At 39.8% G+C, this 26,744-nt stretch overlaps 1 protein-coding gene across 1 annotated transcript; it reads left to right on the top strand.

Moving 5' to 3' along the window:
• The first annotated feature begins 14,252 nt into the window (after positions 1–14,252).
• Positions 14,253–22,908, top strand: LOC149772512 (uncharacterized). Its single transcript, XM_089947691.1, has 2 exons — positions 14,253–14,433; positions 21,689–22,908. Exon 2 carries the CDS (start codon positions 21,690–21,692, stop codon positions 22,737–22,739), a length of 1,050 nt encoding a protein of 349 aa, XP_089803817.1. The 5' UTR covers positions 14,253–14,433; position 21,689; the 3' UTR covers positions 22,740–22,908.
• The last annotated feature ends 3,836 nt before the right edge of the window (positions 22,909–26,744 follow it).

Here is a 26,744-nt window from a genome sequence, read left to right as displayed (position 1 = left end):
TTTCGTCAGTGGCGGTCCCAAAAATTACGGCTACGAATACCGTGACAAACAAGGAGAAGTGCACACGACGTGCAAAGTGAAAGGACTGACTCTGAATTATCGTACCAGTCGAGTGGTCAACTTTGGGGTATTGAAAGAAGCCTTGCAATCGGGAGAGGATGGAAACTTTAAAGTGACCACCTATCAACCGAACAAGATTGTACGTTTACCCACTCACCACATCGTCAGTCGACCCTTGGAAAAAGTCTATCAAATCGTGTACCAGAAGCGAGTTCGACTTCCCAATCACTTTACGTTGCCGTACGGTCACGTTGGTATTAGTCTGTATATAAAAAGGGAACCCTAGGGAAGATCGATAGTTCATTGTGACTTCCAAGACCGAGCGAACAAGATGAATACTTTCAAAGAAACACAGAACAAGTTGTTTAGAAAGGCACAATTCAAGTGTGAGGCTTCGGAAGTGGAATGCGATTGTGAGCCTTGCGATGGGTACGATGCTGTACGTTGTGACCTGAGCGATGCCGTAAAGCATCATGGGAACTTTAGTGTCCCTACCCCTATCATGGAAAGTGATGCTGTGCGTGTCAAACCTGAGGGATGCGAAAGCGATGCCGCTCGTCCTCTTGGACATTTTACTGGGTTTCGTTTTAAAGGGGAATGTTCACCTTCACGTCTACCCCCCTACGGATGTCATCCAGCCCTGAGCAAACTCCTGTCCATGTCACCCAACCCTCATCGAAACGAACCTGTGAAAAACGAATATTCGTTTCCTGTGCGTTTGTCGGAATACTGCGACTTTGAAAATCGTCTTCAATCGTTCAAAGGAAAATGGCCTAAGTATCTGGGAGGACCGACCCCCGAAGAATTAGCCAGAGCCGGATTTTTCTACTTGGGCGAAGGAGATAAAGTCAAGTGCTTCAGTTGCGGTGTGTCACTTCACCACTGGGAACCGCAAGATTCGGCCTACGTAGAACATGCTCGATGGTCACCGAATTGTCATTACTTACCCTTAGTGGGACCGAGACATTGAAGTAACTTCTTACCATAATAATCTGTTCATGGATACTTTACAAGAGAACATTCGTGCTTTGCCTGTGGAGTTGAGAGAACGCATTTATCGAGAGCTGGTCAAAATACAAGTGAAACGTAAAGAACAATTGCATCCGTTACGTCACCGGTGTTTGAACCACTGGTACCTGAAGGCTATACAAGGATTGATTCAATTGAAAGTGTTCCATCGGACAGACATTGATCAACGATCCTCTAGTTTTAAAAAGGATTGGTTTGGTATGGACGATTGTAGTTACATCATTGTAAACGTACTGCATCGAATTCCAGAGGAAGAGTTAACGAATTACCAACATCTTGAACACAATGTCAACTTGGTGAAAGAGGAAACTTCTGAACGAATTGTAATGTGTAGATTAGTGACTCAACGATTTAAATTCGACACTGAAGTAAAACCATGTTTGTGCAAAGAGTACATTTCTTGTGTCAGACCAAAGAGGATTTAGTATGACCTATTCATGGATACTTTGCTAGAGAACATTCGTGCTTTGCCTGTGGAGTTGAGAGAACGCATTTACCGAGAACTGATCAAAATACAAGTGAAACGCAAACTCAAAGTGATTCGTCCGTTTTTAAATTATGCTATGTTCCAAAGTACAAGAAGACTGATTATGAGTGGATATTACATTAGGCACAAAGTTAAACGAGGCTATTGGCCACCACCCAGCGATTCCAAAAACAGTGTATATACTTATGGATACTTTACAAGAGAACATTTTGGGCTTGCCTGAGGAGTTGAGAGAAAGGATTTATCGAGAGTTGGTGAAAATACAAGTGAAACGTAAAGAACAATTGCATCCGTTACGTCACCAGATCTTTAACCACTGGTACCTGAATGGTATAAGAGGACTGATTCGTCAGAAATTTTTTCACTGGTCAGACCTTGTTGAATACTTTCAGTATATGAATGAGGATGGGCCAGACGTTCGTAATTTTGGTTACTTGGAGATTCACTTACTGCAACGTATTGAGGAAGACGAGTTAAAGGATTACCAACATTTGTTACATGGAATCTGCTTAGAAAAAGACGAAACATCTAGACAAACTCTGACGTTTCAGTTACAGTATGTAACATTTAAATTCCCTACTGGAGAACGAACGTGTTTGGTTAGAAATTACCTTTATTGCTTCCGAAACAAAGACTATAAAATCAAGTTGCCATGCCACGGATTATGTCACATATTCAACAGATTCCGTGGAAGGAACTCAATGACCATATTCAAACCGTGGATCATTACCATCAATTATTACAAGAACTGTATCCGTTCAATTTGGGACGACAAGTGGTGTGTGTCTTAGTGACTTGTTTTCTGGGATTTCGTTTACCAGCCGATTCTTTGTGGACTCTTTACGATCAGTATTTAGCACCTCCATGGCCTTAAATGGTCACGAAAAACTCCTTTTGCTCAAAGCCTTGCGGTTTCATCTGGATACTTCTCGACCTCAACAGGAAAAAAAGATTCGTCAACTTTTAGCTACCCAAGACGTGTATGACGATGTGTGTGTAGCTTGTGACTTACATCCCCATTGGACAGATGTCCGTGCCTGGAAAGAATGGGGTTTTGAGGCTTGGACCCAAGAAGTGGTCCAGTATGCACGAGAGTTGTTCAAGGAAAAAAGTTACTTTTCATCCCGTGTTAGCGACGGTGCCAGAAGAACCGGTCACCCAGGACAGGACTGTCGTGGACAGGCCTGAAAGACCCTTTCGGGAGGACACTTGTGTGACCTTACCCCCTACTATAGAACTGGTTAGAACATTACCCAAAACATGTGGTTGTTGTACAGACACTTGTGTTTATTCCACGTTCATCGTTATCATGTGCCTTTTATCCTTGTACTTAAGCCTTTGGCTTTTATGTATTTTTGTCTTTCGTATTCATGTTTGAAAAAAAACATTCAATAAACGTGTTCTGAAAAAGTATATAAACTCTTGTCTTGTTTGTTTTTTCGTGTCACAAGTGACATTTCTCACACCATGGCTACCTCTGCTGTCTCTGCTCCCTCTTCCTCTACTGTCAAAGTCATCGACGAACACTTAGATCGTGCCAGTTGGGAGGCTTTGTATCTTCGCCATCCCTTTAACATGCTCATTGCTGGACCTAGCGGTTCAGGCAAAACCGAATTCGTCAAACGTTTGTTCGAACATAAACATCATTTGATCGATCGGCCCCCTCAACGGATCGTGTGGTGTTACAAAGAGTGGCAATCGGCGTACAGCCTCTTGCGAGAAAGTCAAGGCGATTCCATCGTGTTTGTGGAAGGCATTCCTAAAGAAGACGATGGCATCGTCTCTGACTCCCGTCTAACCCATTTGGTCATTTTCGACGACATGTTAGGAGAAGACGAAGAAGAAATTAAATTGTGGTTTACGCGCAAAGGGCATCACCGTAATGCCAGTGTCGTTTACATCACCCAAAATTTGTTTCAACAAAGTAAAGCCCATCGCACCATCAGTCTCAATGCGCATTACGTGGTCTTGTTTAAAAGCTTTCGAGATAAATCGCAAGTGCAAGTCTTAGCCAAACAGTTAGGAACGCCTTGGCTGACTCAGGCGTACGACGATGCCACTCAAACGCCACACGCCTATTTACTCGTCGATTTGAAACCTACGACTCCCGAGGATTTGCGATTTCGTACCCACTTGTTTCACCACTGGTGCCAAGACGGAGGGCCTGTCCTGTACACGTCTCCGTCCTCGACTTCATTTCACTCCCCATGAAAAAAATCTATAAAAACCTCAGACCCTTTTTCGTCTGTCTCACACAGTGCGAACATGACGTCCCTTCAGTCGCATCTTCCCGTCAAATTGATTCGTGCCTTGTATGGCATCAGTCGAGAAAAAGATCCACAAACACGAGCCCGTGTCTTAGAAGCTAGTCTCAAAGAAGTCTTGCGATGGTTCACGGTGACGACACGTCAATTACTCCAAGGAATCATTCAGATTCCTCATCAAACCCAACGCTTTTTCGATCGAAACAAAGTCGCTTTGGTCCAACTGGCCGATCCCCGCATCGACACTCAAACCAAAAAACAAATCATTTTGAAACCTGGAGGGAGCGGTACTCTAGGAGGGGTCATCATTCGCTCACTTTTAAGATGGGATCCTAATGCCCTCAAAGTTATCCCCAAGACAAAAGTCCAACGAAGCCCCAAGAAGAAAAAGAAAAAGACCAGGTCCCCAAGAAGAATAACTTCTCCAGTGGCAGGACCCTCCTCTTACCAGACACCACCCCGGAAAAAGAAAAGAAGTCCCCAGAAAAAGAAACAGAGAAAAAGTCCTCAGAAAAAGAAAAGTCCACAGAAGAAAACTAGTCGCAAGAGAGGCACTTCGGCCAGGACGCAACCTTACACTCGCAAACCACGACCTGCCACAGCGGTGACTGCGTCTCCGGCAACCTCACGTTTGTCCACTTCTCCGTTGATGTCACCAGGAACTGAAGAGTACTTGGAGACGTTGATCACACCAAGAACTTCTCCGTTGATGACCCCCAAAAGAACTTCCCCAGTGGCAGGACCCTCCAATTTAGTGGCAGTGGCTGCTGCTCACAAAGTACCTTCTCCCAAAATCAAAGTCCATGAAAGATCGGGCATGTTACAAAGTTTACTGGATTTGTCCAAGCAAGAACTGGCTCGATTTAGTCCGTTGCGTACCCCTGCACGACGTGTCATGCCTGTCATGAAGTTGATACGACGTAAAGACAATCAGTGGCGACGCGTTCCAGTATAAAAAGACCTGTGACCAAGTAGGGTATCAGTGTTTTCTTTTTGGCGCTCCTGAAGACTCAAAGATGTCACCCTCCAGAAAACCCCAAGGAAAGAAAAGGAAAGGACTGCCACCACGTTTAGCCAAACATGGGGACATGTTATCTGTCCTGTCCAAAGCTTCTCCACCCCTACGAAAAAAACTCATTCAAACGGCCTCCAAAGAGGTCATCGATGTCGTGTGCGAATGTTGTTTGAACGTTTTGAAAGGCACGATCCCTTTGTCCAAACACCAGAAACAATGCTTAAGCAAACATCGTCACGTTCTTCGCCAAATGGTTCGAAAGAAAATTCCCATTCGTCAAAAAAAGAAGATGTTAGTGCAACGTGGAGGCATTTTGCCCCTCTTGTTAGGCCCCATACTGAAAGGAGTCTTGGGAACCATGTTGGGAGGACTGGTGGGAGCAAGATAAAAAGGCCCTCGGAAGTCCCAAGATCTCAGAATCGACCCTTGACAACCCCATGGAAGGACGAAAACTAGCTTTAGTGCCTTACAAACGATGGATGGAATACCATCGGTGGCAAGAACAACGCACCCCGCATTTACCTCCCAATCCCAATTTGAGCGAGATGTCCCAGTTACAACACGAATTGCAATCCTTGATGGATCGCCAAGATTTGTCCGAAACAGAAAAATCGCAAAAGTACGGTCAACTCTTGCAACGACTGCAACTCTTTCACCAGAAAGCTTTAGACGAAACAGCTCTACCCACTTTGAAAGATTTTAAGACCTTGATGATAAGTCCAGCACCATCACCAGTACCAGTACCAGTACCAGTTCCACCATTACCAGTGACCAAGACAGAAAAAGGAAAAGAAGAAGAAGAAGGGTTTCAAACTCCACCAGAAAAAGTACGCAAGTTAACAACACCACCTACCTCCAGAATTGGATGGATTAAAAAGATGATGGCCACCCCTTCTTCCTCACAAGAGAAAAAGAAAGTGAAGACAGAAGTGAAGACAGAAGTGAAACAAGAACCGATATCCCCCGCTCAGACATCCTTCTCCTCTTCAACACCTATTGCCGGTCGCACACGCAAAGCATTGCAATCCAAGAAAATACCCCAAGAGAAAATACCCCAAGAGAAAAAGAGTAGCCTCTTCCAAGAGTGGGTGCCTTATTAAGACACCAATCAACACAAAAAAATGGAAAAAGTCTTAGCCAGCATTTACTACGATCCCTCGCATCCTGCAGGTTACGCAGGAGTTCAAAAATTGTATCGTGCTGCCAAAACGCGACTGAAAAGTCTCCGTTTACCTCAAGTGCAACGATGGTTACAAGAACAAGCTACCTACACTTTACACAAACCCATTCGACGCAAGTTTGCCAGAAGTCGCACCCAAGTGGAAGGCATCGATCATCAATGGCAAGCCGATTTAGCCGATGTCTCTCATTTGGCCAGCTACAATCGTGGTTACAAATATTTGTTTTGTGTCATCGACGTCTTTTCCAAATTTGCCTGGGTCGTGCCTTTGACTTCCAAATCGAGCAGCGAGTTAGTGCGAGCCCTGCAACGGGTGTTGAAACAAAGCGGTCGTCGCCCTCTTCGATGGCAAACGGACAAAGGCACCGAATTTCTGAACCAAGCTTTCCAAAAAGAATTAAAGAAACGTGACATTCATTTTTTTACCACCGAGAATCCCGAAACCAAAGCCAGCATCGTGGAACGTTTTCAACGCACTTTGAAAGAACGCATGTGGAAATATTTTACGCATCACCACACTCTGAAGTACATCGACATCTTACCGCACCTGGTGCAAGCGTACAACCAATCTTACCATCGAAGCATCGGACGTGCCCCGCAAGACGTGACTCCCGACAACGAAGTGCTGGTGTTTGAGCGTCTGTTCGGTACGTCCCCGACGAGGGCTGTCCCCAAAAAATGTGGAGAGTTGACCGTAGGAGATTGGGTGCGCATTGGTAAAACCAAACGCACTTTCGACAAAGGTTACTTACCTAACTGGACGACCGAACTGTTTCGCGTCACTGGACGAGTACATGGCCGTCATCCTGCCGTCTATAAATTGGAAGACATGAACGGAGAAGTACTCAAAGGAACGTTTTATTTGCCCGAGTTACAACGTGTCACCAAAAAAGAAGACGACGTGTACGACATCGAAAGCATTCTCGAACGCAGAACCCGTAAAGTGGGCAAACGACGTGTCAAAGAAGTCTAAGTACGTTGGAAAGGATATCCACCCAGTTTCGATTCTTGGATCGACGCTTCGCAAGTCATCGACTATAAAAAGAAGAAGTGACCATCATGCCCTTTCACACAGCAGCAGACGCAGCTACGTCGACCAGTCCTTCTTCCCCTAGTTCTTCTGTGCAAGATTTACAAAAACAACCCTTGTGGGTGTGGTGTGGAGAACGTGTGCCTAAAACGCAAATCGTCTTTTTCTGCCAAATCTTCGTGGTGTATTGTGTCATCGGGGCAGCCATCGCCAATTTGAGTTTGCAACAAGGAGACAAACAATTGTGGACCATTTTATTGAGCAGTTGCATCGGTTACCTGCTTCCCAATCCCTCCCTGAAATTCTCCTCGAACGGGAACCCCGGGAACCTTGTGTCCAGTACCAGTGTCAGTCACAACCACAACCAGAACCCCATTTTGGGCGGAGACACGCCTCTAACATCCACTAACCCCTCGGACAGCCACAGAAATCTGGAATTATGAGTCACCAAAACCAATTTTACTTAACCTTACCCAGTGACAGCTCCATGGAGGTGTTTCCCCACAACACGTTGTGCTGTTACACGGCTAAATTACCTCAAGCCATCCCCTTAGATCACGAAGCCCATTGGGAAGTGGCTTTAGTGGAAATGATTCACCCAACCCAAGTCCTCAATGTCCTTCCCAATCAAAATAAATTTGATGTGGAAGTTTATGACGAACAAATGCAACAGTACTTGGATACCCATAGCAAATATGACAAGAAAACCCGTGGCACACCAAATCCAAAGTGGACCACCTATCACTTGTTCATTCCCCCAGGCTATTATTTTAGTGGTCAACATTTGGTCAGCACCATAGCCACCAGGTTTAATGGTGTGTTTCTGAAAGCTTTAGAGCATGTCAAAAAAAGTGTCACCCTGGAGTACCACAAAACAGCTCGTCGCTTCCTGATGAAATTTCCTGAGGGGCCCATAATCATGTCTTTCTTATTTTGTCCTGAATTGTTTGACATGTTGGGCGGTGACATGGAGCTGAGGAAGAAAGTAGAACAACAAAAAAGCGAATTACTAGTCATTTCTGACAACGATACTTTTGCTAAGTATTTTCGTACCCCGGTAGAACTGAACCAAGGACTGAATTTGATGTTTGTGTACTCCGATGTGGTGGAGTATAACGTGGTGGGACACACCTCCGTACCGTTACTGCGTGTCATTCCTTTCAAAGTGGATTCTGCCGCAAACGCTGACGAGGAAGGTGGAAACACTTACCACGTCCACCGCGAATTTGTCCATCCTCACTATTTGCCTGTCAGCAAGTCGTATTTGGACACGGTCAACATTACTATAAAAGGAGATCTGGGACAAAATATTCCATTCACCAAAGGAAAAGTCACGGTGAAACTCCATTTTCGAAAACGGTTCTCTCACGACTCGTAAGTAAGTCATGTATCCAGTGTACCGAGGGGTGGCTCGACAGCGAGGACACGGCTTAGGAGATATGTTAAAATCGGCCTTTCGTTCGGTGGCCCCGGTGTTGAAACCGATGGTGACACGCGGATTGCACGCCTTGAAAGATGCGGCACTGACGCAAGGCAAAGAATTTCTCCAAAATGTCATCATCGACAAACAAAACCCTAAAGAAGCCTTCATGAGGGCAGGCAAAAATGTCTTGCTGCAAACGGGCAAAGACATTTTGGGCCGACGAGACACACCTATAAATGCCCTGCACGCTACCGAGTCAGGCATTCAGCAAGGACAAGGCAGAAAGAGACGACGAAGAAAACACCCTTTAATCAGACTTCAAGCTAGAAAGGCCAAGAAAAGAAGAACCGTACGAGACTTAGACGTTTTCAATTATTGAAACACAGAAAAAAATGATGCACCGAGAATCTTGCGCCTGTTCCAAGACGGAACTGGATCTGTTTGCCATGCCCCCCACCATGATGACCATGCAAGAATCCCAATGGGTGGAATTTCACCCCGTCTCCTCATTGACAGCCTCAGCTCCCATCGAGTTTGAAATCAAAGGACAGCCCGAAGATTACATCGATCTGAATAGCAGTTACTTGTACTTGAAAGTCAAAGTTGTCGATGAGGACAATTCGACCCTAGATGGCGATGAGGTAATAGCTCCCGTCAACAATTTCATGCATTCCTTGTTTAGCGGAGTGGACTTGTACTTGAACAACAAACTGGTCAGCAGCAGCATGGATACTTACCCTTATCGAGCGTACCTGGAAAATCTCTTGACGTACGGAATAGACGCCAAGAACACTCATCTCAATGCCTGTGTGGTATGGGAAGCTGACGAAGCTGAAAAGTTTGAAAATTTAGAAACTGATGAAAAGAAAGAAAACAATGACGGATTTATAGAACGAAGAAACAGAATCAAAGATGGACAGAGTTTAGAACTGATGGATCGTTTACATCTGGACATGTGGTTGCAAGAGAAATATTTGCTAAACGGGGTGAATGTTCGCCTGAGACTGAATCGGAGCAGTGCCACTTTCCATTTGATAGGTACTACTGTTTGCAAAACTGTCATCGAGGAAGCCAGGCTCTACGTACGCCGTGTGGAAGTGTTACCTAAAGTGGGTAACGACATCAGTCAAACGTTGAGCAGAACGACCGCCAAGTATCCCATACGACGCGTGGAAGTGAAAACCTTCACCATTCCCAAGGGACAGCGATCCATGATCGAAGATCATCTGTTCCAAGGACAACTACCGAAACGTTTGATCGTTGGTATCGTCGAAAATGAAGCCTTCAACGGAGCTTTGGCTAAAAATCCTTTCTACTTTCAACACTTTGGCGTGTCCAAGATCGAAGTCAGTCGCGATGGCAAGACCTTGTGTACCCGACCCTTTGAGCCTGACTTTCAGAAGAAGAATTACTTGAGATCGTACTTGTCCCTGTACGAAGCCACCGGTCAGTTAGGAACCAACACCAGTCACGGTATTACGTACGAGGATTATGTAGGAGGCTATGCTTTGTGGGCTTTCGATTTCACTCCTGACCAAGGCAGCGACGAGGGACATTTTCACCCTATAAAATCAGGCCAGATTCGTGTGGAAATTCAGTTTGCAAACCGAGACCCTGATGTAACGGTGAACGTCATCCTGTATGCAGAATTTGATAATACCATAGAAATCAACAGTTTGAGAGAAGTCATTCTAGATTACTAGAAACCATGGAAGACTGTTGTCCCTCTTTGCCTAGTGGAGAAACTTTGGAGATGAAATGTGAGGAGACCGTGGAAGGAGAAGAATCTCAAGACAAAGACGAAGAAGTTGTCATGATGAAGTCGAGATGGCCAGAACAAGAAGCCCATTTAGTCTCCTGTTTTGCCAAACACTTGGTCAATAAAATGACGGAATTGATCAAGAAAAATTGTTATGGATGTCAAAACGATCATCCCAGTCAAATTCAACACGATAAATGCCTAATGTTAAGTCAAGAAGAAAAATTGGACGAGTATCTGGACGAAGCTTGGAGTCTCATCTCGAACAAAGACGTGTTGCACCAGTGGTATAAAGACTTGCGTGAACATTCTTGTCCACCATTAACCACTCAAGAGATCCATCGCATCGAAGCTCTCCTGAATCAGAGTGAGGAAACAGAACGAATAACCGTTTATTCGTCAGACATTTTCAAGCAAAAAGTCAGGATCGAATTGACGACTTATTATTACCTGTGAAGAAGAAAACACAAAACAATGGATACCTGGGAACTTTATTACCTTTTGAACCACAGTTCGTATACGGCTTCTTGGAATCCTGTCGTCTGTGCTAAAGATGAACTCCCTCATCGCAAACCTCAAAACCATCAAGCTTACGTGATCAACACGGACGACAGTCATCTCCCAGGAACCCACTGGGTAGCCGTCTACTTTCCTCAAGAAGGATGTGTGGAATATTTCGATTCGTACGGATTGCCCCCTTTGGAAGACGATATCATCGACTTTATGAAAAGAAATGCTCAAACCACCCGATTCAATAATGTGAAATTACAAGGCACAGATTCTTTGGTGTGTGGACAGTACTGTGTGTATTTTCTGCATCATCGCAGCCTGGGCTATTCCTTAGAACATTTAGTGACTCATTTTGATCCTCGTTCTTCTGCTAGAAATGATGTGAAAGTAGATCGATGGTTTTGTGACCATTATGCTTATCTTTTGTCTCAAGCTAGGAAACGTAGTGTCCATCAATGGCCTAATGATTTCCAACAGTGGAAATCACGATTTCATTCACAACGTTGTCAGCCTTGTTTAAAGTAGATTGTCCTTTGAGAAAAAATGTTTGTGATTTGAAAAAAATTGTTTGATGTTATAGTGTTGGATTATTGTTAAAAAATTTTGAGTTGTTGTTGTTTAGTGTTAAGTGATTTTTGAATAAAAAATGTTGTGTTTTGAAAAAAAATGCCTTTGTGGTTTGTTTAGCTATAAGAATGTTGGATTGATACTCTTTCATTTCTTACTATCCCTCTCATGAACGTTGCGGCTCGAAAACCGTGTGGGGATGTTTTCCTTCACGTCCGCGCTTTGACTTTAAGAACCGGTTTGTTCCCAGTCTAACCATCCATTGTCGACTCATCCTCCTACGAAGATGTGCTCCAAACTAGCTAAGCTCAACGAAGCCTACGTGAATTTGCATAGGGTCAGACACAGTCTGATACCGAAGCCAGAAGAAATAGAGAATGTGAGAATGTTAAAAATCACTGAAGACCTGATAGAAGAACTCTTCAGAGAAGAAATGAACAGGGAGAAAGAAGAATGGACAGAGAAGTACAGACTTCAGAGACAGCAGCAACAGCAGCAACAGCAGCAACAACAGCAACAACAGCAGCAGCAGCAGCAACCTGAAGCTGACAGAGGCTTTGTCGATTGCCGTATCGACACTAAAGAGTTCTTCTTCTCTTTCCGAAGAAGCAGACCTATTGCCAGAAAGTCTATCCTCAGAGGACATCGCATTCTTAGAAACTAAAATAGAATGCCATAGCAAACAAAAAAACAGCCCTTTTCAGGGCTACCCAATACTCTAGAAAAGAAATAACGATCAATTTGCCAATGTGTGTAGGTAGAGTAGTGTGAAAATAAACACTAACTCATTTTCAAAAAATGTGAGGGTATGTGTTTGTGTATAGGATTGTGTGTTTGTGTGTTTGTAAGTGATAAAGTAGGATGGTGTGGATAGTAGATTAAAATTATGTCTTTTTTGGTGTTTGAGGTGTATATTTGGGGTTAGATTGGATTGCTTTGCTTATGTGGATAGTCTATTGAAGTGATTTATAAAAAATTTTAAAATAGTGATGGGTAGCATAAAAAGGTGAGTGAGTGTTTCTTTTAGGTCCGCGCGTTGTTGTTGTTTTTTCTGGTCATGATCTAGGTAAGATGAATTTTATGTTTTAGGGGATGTTTTCCTTCACGTCCGCGCTTTCAGTATAAATTGAAACTCGCTGGGCAGTCCAGCTACCCTTGTTGATTGATCAACACCAAAAAATGAACACGAGACTTGAGAAACTGTTGGAGCTTCATGTGCATCTGGAATATGCCAGGCGCATATTAAATGAACTGGCCGCGGAAGCCATTGTCGAGGAGGGAAGGATAAGAGAGGAGGAAAGAAGAAACAAAGAAGAGGAGGAGAGAAGATATAAAGAAGAAGAAGAAAGAAGATATAAAGAGGAAAGAAGAAACAAAGAAGAGGAGGAGGAAAAGGAGAGAAGAAATTTCAAAATCCCAGAGAGCGAAAATTGGGATTCTGAAGCAACATATCCTGCCTCTGCTCTCTCCCCCCAAAAGGTAAAAAGTAACTGGGGGATAAGATGTGTATGTGGCGCCAGGCCTGGAAGGTGCCACCATTAACCAGGTGTCCATGAAGTTCCAAACAAAACAGCCCTTTTCAGGGCTACCCAATACTCTAGAAAAGAAATAACCATCAATTTGCCAATGTGTGTAGGTAGAGTAGTGTGAATATAAACACTAACTCTTTATTAATAGTGGAAGTGTATGTGATTGTGTGTTTGTGTTTGTGTTTGTAAGTGATAAGGTAAGTTTGTGTGAATAGTAGATTATGGGTTTCTTTATTGTTTCTTAGCGTATGTGGAGAGTATAGTTTGGGTTTGATTATATGAAATGAGAAAGTAGGGGATGTTTTCCTTCAAGTCCGCGCGATGTTGGGTCATCATCTAGGTAAGATCCATTTTATGTTTTTTAGGGGATGTTTTCCTTCACGTCCGCGCTTTTCGTATAAGAACCCACAGTATTCGTCGTTCAAACCATTCTGCACAGAATAAAAAAGAAGATGGCTTCGAACCACCTTGACAAAATGGAAAAATTGCAAAACGTCCTCGACAATTTAGGAATGATGGAGCAAATGTTGGTTAACCTAAACGAGGATCACTATTCATATAGTCCCCATGGAGTGAAGATGGAGATAAACAATTTAAGAAAAATGAAGGTAATCATCAGTGATCTGTTGAAAGAAATAAAGGAGGAGAAGGAGGATGAAGAGGAAACGATAAGGATGAGAGCATGGAATGAAAAAATTGAAAAAGAAGAAGAAAATGAAAAGAGGAAGAAAGAAGAGGAGGAAGAGAAGAAGAAAGAAGAGGAGGAGAAAAAAAAGAAAGAAAAGAAGAGAAAGAGTGTAGGAGATAAAATAAGAACTTGGTGGAGAAAAAGAAGAAATTAGAAGCAGAAGAAGAAGAAGAAAAACCCAAAGGCCCTTTTCATGGCCAGCCATATTTCTCGAAAAGAGATAGCCTTTCAATTGCCTACCCCTTTTTTATTTATTTTTTTTTAAAAAAATTTTTAAAAAAATCCCATGTTCAATTTCCCTTGACGCTATACAGTCCCACCCTGTTTAAATTCCTTTGACGCTATACAGTCCCACGATTTTTCTCCATGTTAATTTCCCTTGTCGCTATATGTTCCCACGATTTTTCTCCATGTTAAATTTCCATTGTCGCTATATGTTCCCAAGGGTGTTTTTAATGCTAATTCCCATTGTCGCTATACTATCCCTATTCACTACTTATGAGTAGCATTAACAAATATGAGTAAACGGAAGGCTGACAACGGCAACTGTCAGCTCTTCTACTCTATGCCCAGTAGTGTTTGAGCAATTTTCCTATTTCCCCTGAGAAATATTTAACATTCTATACGGATCTAGCAATGACGTTCACCTCGTATATTTGTAATTAGGCACTTGAATCTATTTATAGTAATAACTAAACGCCACGTATTCATTTTGCATATACAAACTGTCTGATGAAGTCGACCTGATTAAGTCTTTAGATACTATTTGACAAACACTATAATCTATTTATATTAATAACTGAAAGCCACTGTTTTACTTGGCATATGTACAAACAGTCTGATTGAGTCGACAGGACTGAGTCGTTAGATGTGGTGATATTGAAGGGAAAAGGTAAGATCGTGCCATTATTTTAGGGTGGGAAGGTACAAGGGTAGTTTCTGAGTTTTAGAACGAATCTACTATGGGTAGCTTTACCGGTAAAGTAATGAATTTTACATATGACAATATTCTATGGCTTTGCGCTTGGCCATTTCTTTATAAGTATTATTTTGTTTCGTTAAGCAGAATGAAGTCGGGTCGGGATTTTATTTAGTGTAGACTCTGAAAGCAAGTCCGTGAATGAGAGATTTATTTATAAAGTAATTGAACGATGAATGAATTTGACTCCATATTCATGCGCATATTTAACTGAATGATGGACACAGAGTTAAACAACTGATATAAGGAAATGATATCGTTCCAAAATAGAACTAGTAATCAAGCAAGAATCAACATATGGAACTTATAAATCAATACAGTCAAGATAAGGATATATCACCATGGATGATCAATGTATCGAATTTGTACACAAATATGAATAGGCATGATTCTGTATCAAGAGTATCAAAGTACAGGATTTGTACAGAAATATGAATAAGGCATGATTCTATACCAAGAGTATCAAAGTATAGGATTTGTACACAAATATGAATAAGGCATGATTCTATACCAAGAGTATCAAAGTACAGGATTTATACACAAATATGAATAAGGCATGATTCTATACCAAGAGTATCAAAGTATAGAATTTGTATACAAATGTGAATAAGGTATGAATCTATAACAAGAGTATCAAAGTATAGGATTTGTACACAAATATGAATAAGGCATGATTCTATACCAAGAGCATCAAAGTATAGGATTTGTACACAAATGTGAATAAGGCATGAATCTATACCAAGAGTATCAAAGTATAGAATTTGTACACAAATGTGAATAAATCATGATTCTGTATCAAGAGTATCAAAGTACAGGATTTGTACACAAATATGAATAAGGCATGATTATATACCAAGAGTATCAAAGTATAGGATTTGTACACAAATGTGAATAAGGCATGATTCTATATACCAAGAGTATCAAAGTATAGAATTTGTACACAAATGTGAACAGGGTATGATTTTATTGACAAGGATGATTAAAGTATAGAATTTGTGCACAAATATGAATAAGGCATGATTCTGTATCAAGAGTATCAAAGTACAGGATTTGTACACAAATGTGAACAGGGTATGATTTTACTGACAAGGATGATTAAAGTATAGAATTTGTACAAAAGTGTGATTAATGTATGTTTCATCCACAAGTATGTGTATGTTGATTTTCACTCATAAAGCGATATTCATTTGTTGATTTCCACTCGTATTGCGACACTGAAATAATCAATTACACTCGTACAATGATAATGAATAATAATGATTAAAATATTGAACAGTGTATATCGTGGCGATCTGTTGACGATCATGATGTATTCCATGTTCCACAGCGCTTGTCGAAGAGCCATTACTCATAGCCCGCCTCTCCCAGTCTGCCGAAGGATCCCCCGAGAACCTACTTATTCCCACCAAATGTTGTTGTTGCTATTGTTTATAGGGTTTAACGCCATTTTTCAGCACAAGATAGGCTATACATGGCGGCCAGTATTAATGGTGGAGGAAGAACCCGGGAAAACCCCGGAGAGAACCACCAACCCACGAGAAGCTACCGGCAAGCTTTCTCACATATCCACATTGGCCTTCACCAAATGTACTGACCGCCATGCTTAGCTATCATGTGCTGAAAATGGCGTTAAAAGCAACTAGACCCGTTGGTCCCAAAGCATTGGTCCTTCACTGCGAGTAAAACAATAACATCCAACGAGCCTGTGTCACCATCGACAACAGGTTAAAGGTTGCACTAAAACCCCACAGTTCTAAGAATCCTTCCCCAAAACAGCTAACAATGTGATTTGTGGTTTGGGTTTTCTTTTAACGTAGATTTAAAATAAAAAAAATTCATGCACATCACTACGATGTCTGCTGTGTGTCAGTTTATAGCGATTTCTAGCAATGGGGCATCATGTCACAGAATTGGAGCATGATGTCCCACCCATTTGCATTATCCTGACCAAATGTTAACGACTGAGTTGTGTAGTACACGAAACACGGTTAAATGCGAATACCACAATATACATTACGCATTAGAACTAATGTACTTATATTTTGTGTAATAACCATATTCGTGCATGAATATGTGTCCAATGAGAATAATCTCACTGAATTATATGAACTCGATCATTACTCATCCTTTAAAACGTGTAAATTCTGAAACAACTAATATATAAAATAGTTCTATCTCATAAAACGGATAGCAAGAAAGAATGTAATTTTATATTTCACATACCTCTACAATATAAGGGGTTTCACAGTTGCAACAGAGTTACTGATCGTAGCGCCTAAAGCTACATTCCTTAGCTCCAATGCGCATGCCCACAAAAAAAAATTCAGTTTCGGATAGTTCACCGTTCTACATTTGGTTAGCGAAACATAAAGTAAGCATCATTATGGTTAAACCAATCAATCACTTATATATGCCAAACATCATACTAGGAGAATAATTATAGACATTAAAAAAATCAGATAATTAGATTCAGTGTCCATACTTACATTATATCAGATAAATAATATTTACTTTCCATACTTAAATGATATCAAATAATTAAATTAAATACACTATCCATACCTGATGCTATAAATTCATTATCCATAATTTCATATACATTTGTAGGAATATTTCACTTTGCTCTCCGATTTTAAACATGTATTGCCCAATTTTGGCAGTATAGCTTTAACGAAAACAATCTCAACAATTTGCATTTTCAGATGTTGATATATCCTTTCTCAGTTACTTTCGCAAGGCTAATATTTCGTTTATAACACGAGTTAAGAAAGTTATAACACAAGTTCGATAAGAAAATTTTAACACGAATTCGATACGTCATCTGATTTGTAATCTGAATATTTTAAACCAGAAAAGTTTTTTTAAAAATAAAAATGGAACACAATATTTTAATGTATTCAGAGGAACTTAACAAAGTAATAATTACATTAGCTATCATAACGATAAAGGAGTGTAATTAATGCAGACGGAACATGTATTCATATTTGGGTGTAAATATCGTACAATATTCAGATTAAATAACATGCCCAATGACGTTTTTTCTGTTTCATTTTCTTTATGACTTTTGAAACATCAAGTATCGGACGGTACATGCAATAACTTTCAGCATGATTTTTTTTGGCTTATGCTGACACGTAATAACTCTCAAAATTTGCTGGGGTCTTTAGACAACATTTCTGAGTGCCACCAGCAAATTCATCTAGAACAGCCTTATTAAAATTAGTTTAATTCTGTTTAACTTTCCTTGCATCAAATATGTAAGTTTGAAAGATCCAATTATTTCACAGATTCCGTCCTATTTCTTTGATTCGCCTTTTAAATCAATATTGATCCACGTGACCGGATATAAAATTGCAAACAGTATGATTTAAAAAGAAGAGGCTGATTATAAGAAAATGCACTACAAATCAATAATAAATGAGTACTCACAAATATTCATATTTGTTGTCTTTATCTATCAGTCACTATTTTTATCTTAGCATCATTTTATACTCGTTTTTAACCTGAAGTATCATTATGTAATATACGTATGCGAACACATATTCATTCGAGGATATACATACGCATGCACCAGATGAAATGAGATAGGCATACATACAGACAGATAGGTGATAGCCACAGATGTCCTATACATGCATAGTGTATATAACATCGATATTTGTCCAAATCGTATACTCTAAAATTTCCAACTGTTCAAGGAAATAAAAGTAATAATCATCAAGGAGACTCGTACGTGCGCATCTTTTCATGCCTGGTTAACATTTGTACATTTTAAAAAAAACTTATTTCTTCAAAAATATAATTAACTTTAATAGAAAAGCATCAGTCTAAATCAATAACAAAAGAATCTTCAGAAGTTAGAATTTGTTTCTCGTTGTCCTTCAACCTCCATTAACTGCTATGATTGAAGCTGTAAAAAAAAAATAAACATATTTTCATTATTCTTCAAGCGAGATAAATTGCAAGATTTTTACGCAGCGATACAGTTTCGTACACTCAAATAATACAAATTAGATCATAAGGTAGTAATGGAAAGATAATGAAGTTGTGAAATAATAATAATAATAATAATAATAATGAAGATTTTGTATAGTACCTAATCTTTAGAAGCTCTAAGCACTTTACAACATTAGACAACACCTATAAAATAAAAAAGAAAACATATATAATGATACGATTACAAATACAAACACCATGAAATTAGAAAACACAAAAACATGCTGAGAATATTTAAGGTAGGAAACATTACTAGGTATTTAAGTTTGTTCTTGCAGTCGAAATAAGTGAGTTTTGAGAACACACTTGAATGTGATCAGCGTGTCTTTGTGTCTAAGTCCAGTGGGCAGAGAATATTTATTTGAAAGCTGGGAGCAACGCAAGTTAGTGAGATAAAAAAGAAAAGATGTAAAAACAATTGATCAAATATTGATAGAATTTCTTTTTAAGAGAGTAAAATATCGACCCTGCTTGCAGAATGTGAGCGGTCTGTCACATTTTTTCGATCTACTGCCATCTTAATGATTGAACGATCCGGAAGTGAGGTGCACCCAGATGACCTCTGGTGTTTTCAAGGGGAGCTACAAACCGTGAAACCCCCTTCTGAAGATTTCTCCCGTAAATTGGACAGCTTCATGAGAAGACACGCTGTATTGTGATAATACAGCAAGAATTTACCTTATAAGTACCCTTCCTAAATATTTGTTATATTATATAGTTTATTACATAATAAGACCGGGTTGCGATTCGTTTGACGCGTGCGATTTTGTGCCATGAGATTGCTGCACGTGCCAATGAAGAGCATTGATTTTAAAGGAAAGTATACGGAAATTTGTCACTACTTATTTTCTGAAAGACATTATCTGCGCAAAAAGTATTGAAGTTAGGAAGCCCATGCTTATTATTATTTTTATTATTATTATTAATTATTACTGAGAAACATCATCATTATATGAATTACCATATTTATCGTCATCATAATCATTACTCCTAATGATCACTTTGATTCATAAAATTATTATCATACTTTATTAACTTCAAATATAACAATAAATTTAATAAATAAATAAAGCAATCAAATAGATTGTTTTAACAAAATTAATAAATAGCCGAGGGAATGATCGAGGGAAAGATTCAATTTATGAAAACTTTTCCTAAGCTGAATACCATTTTTTTCAAGCATGGGCCATAGGTTAAATCTGGGTAGCTTCTTAGTTAACATACCTCTTCAATATAAATTTGTTAAAAAATAAATAGACAGGAGAATCTAAAATTGATGTAGATCTAGCAATGGACTTTTTTATATTTTGTGTGGTGATTGAAGAAATCAATGCAATGAAATGAAATGTATTGAAGGTAAAATCAAGGGAAGTACATCCTTATGGGAGGTGACACTTTTTTGCAATGGCCTGTAGTGCCCCTGTGTTTTGTTCAGTTAATATATTCCACCGGACAACACTGTCGAAAGAGTTTTAGAGCAAAACGTGACGTCATATAATATCTTCCTGTGGTAATAATTTAAGCTGAAACATGTTATCAATATAATTGTCTTAGTCGTGTATACTTGCTGCTTTCGACACCGCGAGTGCTATGATATTGCGGTATTGAAATAAAAAATCGCACGTTTCGGAGCCCGTAATTTCAGTTTGGTACAACGCAGAAAAGTCAATAACAGCTTGATGAATAGAACAATATCTCAGGAGTAAAACAAGCCATACAGTATGGACGTGTGCCTATAAAGACGGAAATAGCAGAAGGAAATCGAGGGTCATGGGTGGAACGAAGTATTTGGAAGTTCCGTACCTTCTCTCTTATATATTATAATAGAGAGGGTCCTATGTTTGAACGGGTCATGGGGGTAATCTAAGGTATTTTTGTCACTCTGTATCATTTTTTTCCTTCAGATTATTGTTTTTCTTTCTTCTCAACATCAAGCTCGCGTCGAGCACCCGTGGTTCTGTCGTCGTGAAATTGACAATCTAACATCGTTCTCTAGGAGAGTGTTAGTCTGATAATTAAATTAACCCCACAAATCTGTGTTATCGACAATGTTATCACGGGCGAAGGGATGATTTATCGGTCTAAGAGAGTGTGACACTCATGCTGAGGTAGGATAGAAAGTATATTTAGTTCACCAAACATTAGCGTTGAGCTCTATGGAGAAAACAAACTGGTACCGCGATACCCACTAAGTTTATTGGCGGACGCCAGCACAGTACTTCCTTATTCGACCGTTTTCTCAGATGCATGCATTTTTTAATATTTTTTAATCTTTTTACTGTTATAAGAGAATGGTCAGTCCGGCACGAACGATGAAAAGAGTAGAGCGTACCAGAGGGAATGTATTTTGAATGATATGTCACCTTTCTGCTTCTCTGCAACAGTATAAAAACAAAATGGGTAATCTACGCCCACCCCAGCCACAACAACAACATCATAAATGTTACATCATAAATGTTTTAATACGAATCTAAAAAGAGTCTTTACCTCACCACCACCACCACCGCCGACTAAACCCAAAACAGACAATAATCATCTTTAAATAATTGGTCTTGTCTGCTCCTTGGGTATCAATCTCAAGTCAAGGATGGATCTTCCACTAACGCTTGGCGGATACGACAGGCACTTTATAAGAAGGAGGTGTGGGTTCACTCAGACGCTGATTTGGCAGCTAAATCGATGGAGATATGCAAGCATATTGTAGTTATACATGTATGTCAATATATCAGAGATAGTCTATGTACTTTATATGCTCCACGGAATAATTTATTTCTTGTCAGTGTTTTTTTTTTTTTAATGCACCACAGCTTCATACATACTGTTGCATACATGGTCATAAAACTTGATGTATCCCTGTCATTTGTGTTATCGCTCATAAAAAGTGAATTGCAGTTTTAATAACGTACGTTCGTCACTATAGTGGCTATGCTTAAGTCTGGATTATACACTGGCAAAGTAGGAGAGACGTAGTATTCTTTAAAAAATTCCCGTTGGTTCGTTTGTAGCACAGGTCTTTAACTTTTTATCAATGATAAACATGAAAGAAGAGTACCGTCTTCAATATGGATTATTTCATGGACAAGAAACAGTTATAACTCTGTTTCATGCAGTTTGACTAACGTACTGCATTGGTGATTCTCTAAAATACCAATATTTCATTCTTGTATTTCAGGATGTTTGGACCTGAGAACCAAGAGGAGTTAAAAGCTAAAGGTTACACAGTCGTCCGGGATGTTTTGTCCAATGAAGAATGCGATAATTGTATACAACAGTACCAAAGATGGTTACAAGAATTTCCTCATGCCGTTTTCCCACCATCCTTGCATTCGCTCATCTCCCAGTTTAATACGGGACACATGGAACCAACCTGGTTCGTAAGACTGAAGGCTAAATCAGTATTTGCCAAACTCTGGCAGACATCAAAATTGTTAACTAGCATTGACGCTATCGCGATTGGACGGCCACCTGAAAATGGTGAGGAGAGCTTCGCGGAACCAAACAAAAGCTGGTTGCACGTGGACCAGAATGCATCACGTGTTGGACTTCACGCAGTCCAAGGAGGGGTTTATCTTGAGGAGGTATGTGAAGATGATTGGACACTCGAAGTCCTGGAAGGATCACATAGTTACTTTGATGAATTTTTCGAAGGAAGACAAGATGCAGCAAGGATATCGGAGTTGAATACCTTTTATCTGCTGACGGAAGATGATGTTAACTTTTATGGAGGAAAAGGATGCCAAAGAATACGTGTTTCCGTGCCTAAAGGTGGTATGGTTCTTTGGGACTCGCGTCTCGTCCACGCCAATGCTAGACCCAGAAAAGACCGTGAACATCCAGGTCGGTGGCGCTATGTTGTGTTCGTTTCCATGACTCCAGCACATTGGGCTTCAGAGGGAGACATGAACAAAAAAAGATACGCTTACAACAACGTTGTAATGACCACACATTGGTCATCACAGGGTGTGAAAACGCATGGGTCAGGATTATCAATTAGCGGTTTGCCAACAAAAATTCCAGAAATAGCAACAACAAATGAGGCCAAGGAATTAGCTGGTATAGTGCCATATGATTTTGAGGACGGCAAATATAATGGACCACAGAAGCCTACATGGAAAGCTTCGAAAAACGCAATCACTTTTACACGAGCAAATGTTTACACCGCTTGTTTTGTGCTTTGCCCAGTGCTTATCATCATTGTCGCATATTTATTTAATCTGTTTTAATTATATATAGATGCAATTGAATAACATAATCTAAGTGTTGAGTCGGAACCCTTTTAAATGTTAATCTAGAGCCCAATGTGTATTATTCGATTATGCTTCCTATTAATCTAAAGCCCTATGTGTGTTATCGGATTCTGTTTTCTATTATTATAAAGCCCTATTTGTGTTACTGGGTTATATTTTCTATTATTATAAAGCCCTGTGTGTGTTTCTGGATTATGCTTTCTATTTATCTAAAGCCCTATGTGTGTCATTGGATTATGCTTTCTATTAATATGAAGCCTTATGCGTGTTATCGGATTATGTTTTCTATTATTATAAAGCCTTATTTGTGTTATTGGATTATGTTTTCTATTATTCTAAAGCCCAATGTTGTGTTACTGGATCTGTCGTGTCGGGTTGTTATGCCGTTACTTTGGTATGTGTGTTATGGTTGGGGTGCTGCCAATATTCTATTTAAATTATTATAGAAGTCCCACCCAAGCTCGATTTCGGTGGGAAGTTAAATTAGTGAAAGATAAATGTAAAGCTCCGAGCCCTCACTCAGCAATGCCGACGGTTGAATGATTGAATATACAAAAAGGTGAAATTCAACGAAAAACAATTTAATGGCAATTCAATAGTCAAATGATTACAATTTCCCAAGTACTCTCCTTCCGCTCGACCCTGTGATAGCCTATTGCATCATTTGATTAGTAGTGTGAGATACATTTTCACCTGTCTTTGCCTGTCTTTGTATTCTGCTCATCTGTGTATTCTTCTCTCCTATTCCTCTAATTCCTTTTCTTCTTCCTCCCGACTTCCTCCATATTCCATCTCCTCCTCGACTTCTCTATACTCCTCCTACTTCTTCACTTTCTCCTCCTCGACTCCTCTATACTCCTCCTCCTTATCCACTTTCTCCTCCTCCTCCACTCTCTATTACGACTAGACTTGCCGACTCCGACTGCTCTGCTAGTCTCACTTCCGTCTCCCCTCATAGAGACTCGCGGCTTAACCGGAAGTTCTGTCCTCCCAAAAAGCCTCCCTCTTTTTCAATTCCGATTGGATATCGTTTTGACCCGATCCATTCAAACTTAGCGGACAATGTCCTTCTCGCTGTCTGTCCACGTGGGACTGATTTAGAACACGCCCCGTTCCTCGCGGGTTCCTCTGATCTTAGGACAAAGCTGTAATACACGGGTGGGAAGTTGCGCTATCTAACGCCTGTGCCGATTCAAGATGCCGGATCTTCTCTCTGGTCACGGTAACCATGCGTAAGAGATTAACTCTAGCCTGCGGCAATGTTCAAATCTCAAACATGGCTTGCAATAATGCCTTAGTTTATACACGACTTACGAACTGGGGCTGAGCAAACGAGACACTGGATTATGCTTTCTATTAATCTAAAGCTATATGTGTGTTATTGGATTATGCTTTCTATTAATGTAAAGCCCCATTTCTGTTATTGGATTGTGTTTTCTATTATTCTAAAGCCTTATGTGTGTTATTGGATTCTGTTTTCTATTAATGTAAAGCCCTATGTGTGTTACTAGATTATGTTTTCTATTAATGTAAAACCCTTTATGTGTTATTGGATTATGTTTTCTATTATGGACAAGAACACTTTAATTGTTATAAATTATGCTTTAGTAGGAACACTGTTTCAAAGTGTTTAGAATAAGTAGGAACTATCGCTTTGACCTATATAACACACTGCACTTTGTGACTGAAAACTAATGATAAATTTCCCCCGATTGATGCTTATAATAACAGAGGTAAATGCAACAATCTGTGTAAAAAGGTTCAACTTTGTCAAATTTAGTTCTAATTTATAAACAAAAGAAGACTTTCTCTATTGATCATTTGTAACTGGGTAAGGGGGTCGACTAGCCTTTCACCCCCACCACCATCCCCAGAGCAGGTCTTATCATTGAATATATTCACATAAAATAGAATTTAACACAAATCATTAACAAAATTCGTCACGTCATTATATACAATAATGCATACATCATGCTGTAAACATTCTAGGTATGAACTATAACTTACCACTACCGAGCATGTATGTAGTAGTGTTTTACGGTACCTCAGCACAACAGTGTCCATATAGGACACATATAGGGGCCCTTAGTGGCCGAGTGGTCTAAAGAGCTCACCGTTACGGATCACTGCCATCTCACCTCTGCCTGCGTGGGTTCGAGTCTCGGGCTCGGCTAATATGGGTATGTGAGAAAGCTTGCCGGTAGCTTCTCGTGGGTCGGTGCTTCTTTCCATTAACACTGGCCGCCACGTATAGCCTATCTTGTGCTGAGAAATGGCGTTAAACCCCATTACAACAACAACATTGTCCATGTGGTGCAAATAATAGGTTAATCTACAGAACATACATACATGCATACATACATACATACATACATACATACATACTAAACTAGTGCAACATTTGAGTTTTAATATTAAAACCCATTTCGATATAACGAATTTCCTGAATTTGTAGTGCTCATTAGTCAGTCATAAAGCCATGAACCATTATAGCTAACATAACCAATTTTTTTAATAGTGACTAGACAAAATGCTGACCTGAGCTGAGCAATGTTGTGTTCGCATGTATGTTCAGAAAAATCTTTAGCATGATTAATAAGGAGTGATTGTTGATAGTATCCTGCCATGCATTTCGGATTGCTGGTAAAGCTTGCCTTCATTTCCTAATGATCTCAAGCTCAAATGTTGTACATGTGTACAAAGTAGAGTTGGAACAAATATCAAGTCTTTCAAATAAATAGGCAAAATTACTGTGATTCAAGTTGGAGGGAGCTGAGGTCACATATGTAATAAAATATTGGATGGGGTCTGCCAGACACTCGGGACCTTTATCCCAGTTCAGAGAGATGCTTTGATTTTGAATAATTTTTTCTCAGTAAAGTGTGATCTAAGCCAGCAAGAGGACTAGAAAAATAAGGAGAATTAAATTTGTCACTGCAGGTGTCTAATCTCCTTTTATGTTGTCTCTTTTCTTTTTGCTTTAGTTTACCTAGTGCAAAGACTTTCTAATATTACATTTTATACAGTATTTTAGTTGTAAATTATAACCCCATTTTGGGCAGATCTTGAACCTCAAGATCCTATTGTTAAAACATTGATATTATTGCTTTTATAATGAGTGCCTCACCCCCCCCCCCAAAAAAAAGAAGATCTTCAAGGGGAACTAAAGAAGTCTTCAGGTGGAAATCTAAAGAACTTTCAGTTTGCAGAATTTTAACCTTTATTTATCTTACATTTAATATATTTTTGTTTTACTAGAATGTGTGCAAGAAAGCTTGGATAGTTATTGAAATAGTTTTTATGAGATGCATTGACAAAATAAAATTTGCCGGAGAATTAATTTTTAGCTTACCTGACTGAATGACCAAGCAGGTGTTAGGTGTAACCCTGCATCAAGGTATGCATCATCTATTATGCATCATCCATCAACACTTGCTATTTTAGACTTCTCAAAAACCACTGGGCCAAATGCATTCTTACTTAGTAGGACGTTTGTTAGGGCATACTCTATGATAATTTTGTGCAGGATCATTCCATTAAGTTCCTTAGCAACGGTATGGAAGATCATTTTTTCAAAATCTTCTCTATAATAGCTGAACAAATATTTAGCAAACTTGGTTGGAATGTTTCATGGGACATACTCTACTAGAATTATAACTGGGGTGACTTTCCATAAAACAATGTGGCTTATATAGCAACAAGGTGGAAAAGCTGTATTCAACTTCTCTGGAATGGCTCAATTAAATTTAATCAAACTTGATATGTGCTGTGCCACAGTTGTGTTCAGGGTTCACCTAATGCAGTGGTGTGTGGCCTCCTTAGCTACCAGGAGGAAACACAATAAATGATAGTCATAAGTTCTATAACTATAATAATACCAATGCTTGATGGAAAATTGTAAATGATATATGTTTATATAATTGTCATATATCATTGTACATGGCTTATGTATACATATTTGTATGGCATATGTGTACATAT

The sequence above is a fragment of the Sinohyriopsis cumingii genome, unplaced genomic scaffold (genome assembly GCF_028554795.1).
Source record: "Sinohyriopsis cumingii isolate HCF-2022 unplaced genomic scaffold, ASM2855479v2 utg001437l, whole genome shotgun sequence".
In the NCBI taxonomy this organism is placed as follows: domain Eukaryota; kingdom Metazoa; phylum Mollusca; class Bivalvia; order Unionida; family Unionidae; genus Sinohyriopsis; species Sinohyriopsis cumingii.
This window is presented reverse-complemented; position numbering and strand designations above follow the sequence as displayed.